This window comes from Mycetomoellerius zeteki, unplaced genomic scaffold (assembly GCF_001594055.1).
Source record: "Mycetomoellerius zeteki isolate Tzet28-1 unplaced genomic scaffold, Tzet1.0 scaffold267, whole genome shotgun sequence".
In the NCBI taxonomy this organism is placed as follows: domain Eukaryota; kingdom Metazoa; phylum Arthropoda; class Insecta; order Hymenoptera; family Formicidae; genus Mycetomoellerius; species Mycetomoellerius zeteki.
The window spans coordinates 369,740-376,965 of NW_017257246.1; the positions used below are offsets into that span (position 1 = coordinate 369,740).

At 35.0% G+C, this 7,226-nt stretch overlaps 1 protein-coding gene across 4 annotated transcripts in view; it reads right to left on the reverse strand.

The window, feature by feature from the left end:
* The window catches only part of Nrx-IV (neurexin-4), a 10,317-nt gene continuing 3,091 nt past the window's right edge, over positions 1 to 7,226 (reverse strand). Inside the window, exons 1-10 of one of the 4 annotated variants that reach the window (XM_018450201.1) lie at positions 6,343 to 6,420; positions 5,520 to 5,716; positions 4,058 to 4,199; positions 3,598 to 3,968; positions 3,167 to 3,505; positions 2,599 to 3,073; positions 2,192 to 2,521; positions 1,810 to 2,115; positions 1,079 to 1,705; positions 1 to 1,009 (exon numbers count right to left, since the gene is read on the reverse strand). In XM_018450201.1, the coding sequence (XP_018305703.1) occupies positions 156 to 1,009; positions 1,079 to 1,705; positions 1,810 to 2,115; positions 2,192 to 2,521; positions 2,599 to 3,073; positions 3,167 to 3,505; positions 3,598 to 3,968; positions 4,058 to 4,199; positions 5,520 to 5,666 (3,591 nt within the window). In that variant the 5' untranslated portion in view covers positions 5,667 to 5,716; positions 6,343 to 6,420 and the 3' untranslated portion in view covers positions 1 to 155. Of the gene's footprint in view, positions 1,010 to 1,078; positions 1,706 to 1,809; positions 2,116 to 2,191; positions 2,522 to 2,598; positions 3,074 to 3,166; positions 3,506 to 3,597; positions 3,969 to 4,057; positions 4,200 to 5,519; positions 5,717 to 6,342; positions 6,540 to 7,226 lie in introns of those variants that run through there. The other 3 variants (XM_018450200.1, XM_018450199.1, XM_018450202.1) reach the window with 3 other exon arrangements.

Sequence of the window (7,226 nt, forward strand, 5' to 3'; positions counted from 1 at the left end):
GTACAAAATTATGATATATATGAAAAGATCATGGTTGAATGGAGCAAAAGAGATTTTATCCTTATCAAAAATGTATATATAATTTTAGATTAAGTTAATGTGTACTTGTTACTTCTCTCTAACGCATACATATCTAATATGATGCACTTCAGTTTTTAGATAAACCACTCTTTCTTTTTCTGTACTTGATGACCAGTGGCAGAGTTTACGACCGCTGAATCCGGATCCAGAGCAATTTCAGCACCCTTGTCTTCTTGCGTCAAATATTCACCTTTATGCCTAGACATATACCTGCCTATAAGAATCGCCATGATCACAAGTGCAATCAGAATAACCGCTAATACGCTTCCCAGAATAGCTGTGTCAGTCTCGTTATATGCCGCTCTCACTTTTTCCTCATCTACTTGAGGTGGTGGTCGTGTCTCTTTAATATATGGCGGATGCGTGATCGGTTCGACTCCGCAGAAGTCTTCGGTGACTGGAGGACCGAGTGAGCGGACGTTAGAAGGTCCGTTCTCTTGAAAGAGTAACTTCAGCGGATATATGTCGTCGAATTCAACCCTCGATATGCAGCCTGCGAATCCCTCTGACATAGACTCGTTTCTGCCGATGTACATGTACTGAATATTGTTGAATTGCGCGTCTGCAGAATGCTTTATGTTAAATTCAAACTCCTTCGTCTCATAATTATCGACCTGCAATGTCAAAATAGCGCCAGATTTTTTCCTGCCGATCCTGACATCGTGATACTGTCCCAAACCGAAATGCTTCTTCGGAAATATGACTTCCTGCCGTTCGAAACCGAAGTCAAATACTACGCGTAAATGTCCGCTGTTTGAAACCATTATAGTCATATATTCTCCAGTAATATTGGAGAATAGACCTAATAGAAATCCTTTCGGATTCGTTGTCGTAAAGCCAACGCGTATTTTCTCAGAGATGGTGGAACGCCAATTACCATCGAAATCATATTTTATCATCGAATTAGGTTTCATGTATACGCCAATCTCTGAAAATATTTAAATAATAACCTAATTAACTAAGAACCTTTCGCATTGGAAATGTCTTTCTTACTTACCGTCTGCACAAATTGGTCCCTTAAATGCGGTCCACCGGCAGTCGCACCGATATCCATCATATGCTTCGTGGCATGTGCCATTGTTAAGGCAAGGATTACTCTCACATCTACCAACACAGCCTTCCGTAATGCCGTACAATCCTCGCCGAGCATAACTTCTCAGGTCTTGCAATTGACCGTTGAGAAGTAGTGCTCTTATGCAACCGACGTATCCGTCCTTGAAATCGATCGTAGAACCCACTACGAAGTCTGAGGTAAGATGCAATGCTCGTACTGGACCCGGAGGTTCTCGCACTTCGTTCTTCATCGCTCCATCGATGACGATTCGAGCTTCCTTGCGATTTCTTTCTACTGACACAGAATGCCATTTATCGTCACCCAAATTGTAAGATGTTTGCACGCTAACGGTAAGCGGCCCTCCACCGGCCACATACTGGAAATGTACTTGGTTTCCACTGTGTATAGAAATTTTGATATAATCGATGGGTCCCTTGCTATGAATAATTACAGCATCCTGGATAGTGGTCTTAAACTCGAAATAAATGTCACCGCTGTGCCCAATATCAAAAGTCGGCAAATTGATACTAGCATCCCTTATGCGGAATGTGACTACATTCTTGAATAAATCTGTAATAAGATGATGGCGTATGATCGTTGAAAATTAATTAATTAATAATAATGAATTTTTATTATCCGTATATATTAGAATGAAAAAAAATAATTGAATTTACCATCGCCTTCGCAAATAAGCGGGCCTAACATATAACGACCCTCTTTTTCATCGAGCGGGGTACCAGTATCACCAAAACGTAATTGTTTAACGGGAAGATATTCCTTTTCTCTAATCTCCCCACTATCCGCTGACCATCCGTCCAGATCGGCGTCGCAGTTGCACCACTTGGTCATATCTCTGCAATTTCCATCTATACCGCACTCACATTTTCGCGACCCGGACAATGCGCCACCCCAATAATCCATCTTCTGATTATTCCGACTGACCCACCACGAATTTGGTCTAAAGTAATCACCTGGAGGAACTGAAAAGAAACAGAAAGACTGATACAAAAGTACCTCGGGGGAGTACAAGACGCAAAATATTTAAGATATAATTACCTGGGGTATTAAATAATTTGGAATGTCTGCATTCATAACTTATTCTTTGTGTGCAGCTTATAGATCGATTTAATAAAGCTTCTATTTGATCAAAGTCGGCATCATAATTAATATCCTGTATAAAGCTGCCAGGCTCCTGAAATCCATCGACAGGAGTAGATTGCTCGTTACTATGATGCAAAAACGTTATTACGCGGCCGTCGGAAAGGACCTCGCAAGTGACAGGGAAAGGCTTCAAGGGCCCGCTCCCGTCCACATCGATTTTAATTTCTACACGCTGATTTACTGAATTCATATTCTTATATGCCTGGCATGATAAGGGATTTAACGCTGCATAAAATTATAATATTATTAATTTTAGCAGAAATATTCTATATTTCATTTATTAATACATGCTGAATACTTACAGGTATGACAGACGGCACCGGCATACCCAGTATTAGCACAATCACAGAAGAATTCATCAGAATTTTGACGGCAAACACCGAAATGTTTGCAAGGATTTGGATTGCAGCGATCTACCATCTGACAAGTGTCAAAAACAATTTCGTTCTTGCAACAGTACTCTTCGTCCTTCCAGTCGGTCGGCAATTTATAATTTCCATCGATACTTATCATTCTCATACAGCCAACAAAGCCATGATTACTCTCCGATCTGACCGTACCACCAATGAAATAATATGATCCGGTTATCATATCCAAGAGACGCTCTGTTTTCATCGGACGTCCGTCGACATTTAAAATAAGCGAATTTTTGGCAATCGTCAAGATCACTTGATGCCATTTCCCATCGTTAAATTTCTCGTGAAAATTGTCCAAGTTCACGATCGGGTTGTTATGCGTTTGTATGTCGACTTTCAGTTTACCTTCTTCCAAGTATAGCTGCACATTAAAAATAGATAAATTTATATTCGCGTTATATTTACTAACAGCATTGAATATTATACTCAAGGATAAAATAAAAATATGCACAACCTTGACGAAGCCCGGACTCGTAAACTTATGGTAAAGGATTATGCCTCTCTCTTCGTATGATCGAAACGCGAGAGAAACGTTCATAGATGACACGCCCTCATAGCCTCTCAATTTGGCATAAGATCCAGGAGTTAAAAACGTGACAGGTATTATCGGAGGTTCCGGACAAGTGTAAAGCGTGTTAATCTTATAATATCGTAAATTCTCATCTGTGATTTCCGTTTCCTTTAGCTCGCGAATTATATTCGTCGAGTTTAGATAAAAATTCTCTATACAACCGGTAAAATTTTGGACTACCACCAAGCCATCCTGTTTGTTAGGCACACCGCCGACGTAAAACTAGAACATTCATTCAAATTAATCTTAATACGTTCACGTAAATGTTCGATTACTTAAAACGCTTCACGTTTATTTAAAAAAAAAAAAATCACCTCTCGATTTAAATCCAGTCGATGAAACTCTCCTTCTATTCTACCTTTAATCAAAACTCTGTCAACAGAAAACCAAATATCTTTCCGATTGCGTGAGATTACAACGTCGTGCCACATATTATCATCCAAAAGACTGCCGACAGACAGACTTGTCATAATACCGGATCCAAGATCGATATTAAGCAACATTCTATTGTCACGCAGTTGCAAGGCTATGTAATCACCCTGCGTACCACGAGAATACATTAATACGCCGTCAGCATTATTTGTTTTAAATCGAAAACGTATAGAATGTCTGTCGGTCTCGATAGGCTCTCTAAGTAAATCCAATCGTATCAGAGAGGATCCGTTAAAGGAAGCGATGTCAGATACTGAAATATAAAATGATAGATTTGTCATCTTATAAAAAACTGATGTATCACCTTTCTGAAGACAGAAATATATAATAATTATTTTATACCATAATCGCATCCGTAAAGTTCGACCCTCAGCGATATCCTGTCTCGCCATCGTGTTGGATTTATTCTAATCCATTGTGCAATTATCGATACGTCAAATTTGTTAAGCTTTATACTGTCTCCGTCTACATTACCTTTAAACATCTGTAGAAAGAAAGGAGAAATAAGAATGTTTAGGGTGCTGCTGTTATATCGATATTTCGTTTACTATTCCATTTTCAGTATCAGTCAATAATTAACATCGCGACAACCGTGCAGAATTTAAATAAATTGCGTGCATGCTGTAAGTTAAAAGTAAATACTTATGTGAGAAGAGTAGCTATCAGAAGTAGAAAACTGTTTGCAAAACACGGAAACACGATTCATTTCTTAGATCTATTATATTATTCAGAAATACCGATCGCATTAGACCAGTTTGAAAATTGTGAATATTAAAAGGATTATAAAAGTTATTTTAATTGCACGATATTTTATTGCGCGCATTCAAGCAAAGATTACTCGCTTATAGTACAAATTTTTAATAAATGCGATAAATGTTATCCAACCACCGTTAATTGCATAAGTATGTACGTTAGTGCAAATTGTTGTTAATGACAAAGGACACTCTATTAAGAGCGGATGACCATAAGAGAATTATAAATATGGTGTCATTATAAGATAAAATTCTGAAAAAACAAAATATTAATTTTTTTCTAATGAAATATAATTTTTATACGTGTGTATATATTCCATGTAAATAATCTCTTTTTAAGATAAATAATAATAACCAAGCACTAAAATTATTTATTAATTGTCCTATCATTGAATCTGCCATATTCAGAACTTACGTTCTACTACTCTAATAAAAAAAGATATTTGACAAAACGAAAGATATATTTGATGATACAAATACAAATAAAATAATATCTCATTTATAATTCAAGTATATTTGAGTCTTATCAATAAGCACGTCATAATCTCTTCTAGATATCATAATCACACCATAATCGTTTATTTAAATTTTCAAACCCCAATAGCGATTATTAAAACAGAAGATTCCAAACAAAGTATCTTTCAAAATTGAGAAATTTTTTATAATCATTTCGTTAATGGAATTTCTACAATATTCCTACGAAAGAGCAACAACTTAGAAATCTTATAATATGCTTATTATCAATGTACATACAAAAAGAAATTACTAAAGTTAAATTAATGCGCATTCGTTTATAAGTCGCAATATATCCTTTTAGAAAATTTTACAAGTCTAAACAAAAACTTTGTATTATGATTTAATAGTATAATATATATTTTCTAATATATATAATGTTATATTTATTTTATAGTATATATTATAAAATATATATTTAAAATGTTTCTGTGTATGTGTATGTGTGTGTTGTGCTGTGTGTATGTGTGGGTGAAAGAATTACCCTGTATATACGTAAGAGTAGACAAATTGTAGACTCTATCCTTGAAATTTAATACCTCATCTACACCATCCTGGGTTTCATAAGTGGCCCAAGCTTGACCATCATCCGAATATTGGATAATGTATTCTGTCACGTATTCATTAGTATGCGCCCGCCCTCGCGTAGAAATGCTGCGTATCTCATATTTGTCCCCCAGGTCCATAGTAAGATGTTGATTGTAACTGCTAAGTTCTGGTGACCACGCGGAATCTCCTGTAAAGCCCAGCTCCATGTCCATGTGTAAAAGGAGAAAAGTAGAAGCGGAGCATGCAAATGGATGTAGGAAATAATGAAAGGATCATGAATTTAATTTATTTCGTGATAATTCTTGCTAATCAATCCTTTAGCCATAAATATATATTTCCAAATAAGATTAATTCAGATTTTTATTCAGTTATCGTATGAATTTTTATTTAATATATGTTATTTTGCATCCCAATACGTATGTTTATGTTAGAAAAACATAATGTAATATTTAATAAAATAAGTATTCAAATAATGAGAAAAAAAAAATGATTGGTGCAAAGCATTGTCCAAAAGAAAATCTGTGTGTGTAAAGCACATTAAGATACTTACCAGTAACAAACCTGATCATATTGTTTGTAATATAAAGTTTTGTAAAATATTTTATTAACTATTCTATACATATTTACATAGATTAATACACTTTTTTCTACTATTTTCTACAAGCATGCATAAGCAAGCCTTACGTTAGTTCAGTTTTATATATATGCACATTTATTAATTATACAAAGCTTCACCATCATTAAATTGTTATTAAAGGCAAAAGTATTAAACCCAATGAAGATTAGAAGATCACCGAGAAAGAACAAGCTTACCTTTGCATGACCATCTTCTTCCTTATAGTCCACATAATCGAGTCCATTGGTACCATAGCTAATACGATATTCCATAACATATTCGTTCTGCACCGATCGTCCCTGAGTCGCCACAGCTGTGATGTTCATCACTTGGCCCAAGTCGATTATTAAATACTGACCGAAATCAGAGCTGCTAGCTGTCCATGCGTTTCCGCCTACACCACAACATTTATGCATGCATGCAACTCAAAGTAAACTTAGGAAAGTGCTTACGAATAATGGGACAGAACATAGCCAAATAATCAAAATTAATCCTGACAATACTTTGCTTTTATATTCAGAGCTTGATTCATATCATTGTACCAAACTTGTACGTTGCAAACTCAAACCATTTAAATTGCAGTAGAATGCAGAATATATTTAAACATTTCTCCGATATTACATTTATCGAAACATTTATGGAAACAATAAAATTATTTTTCAAAATCGCATTCATTGACACGAATATACAACATCAGACACTCTCACGCCATGAATTAATATAGACATTCCGAATTAATTCCCTTTTTATTTTAATGATAAAAAACTTTAATGGCGAATTTCTTAAGATATATTATGTTTGTTCTATACAAAGATCAGCAAAGAATATAGTCTTTTATTTAGTTTTTTGTACCTATTGTAATATTTTGCACGTGGGAAATTATTTATAGTCCATAAGGTAATTAAAGGAATTGTAAAGTATTATTCTTTTAATGCTTTATTATTTTATAATTAAACTAATATACAATATGTATAAAATCCATCTTTTTTAAATATATTAGGAAACATTATCTTCGCGTGTTGTAATATTATCTTATGAATAGTTAATAAAAACTATGGCTGTTCGTGTCTTGCAAAATATT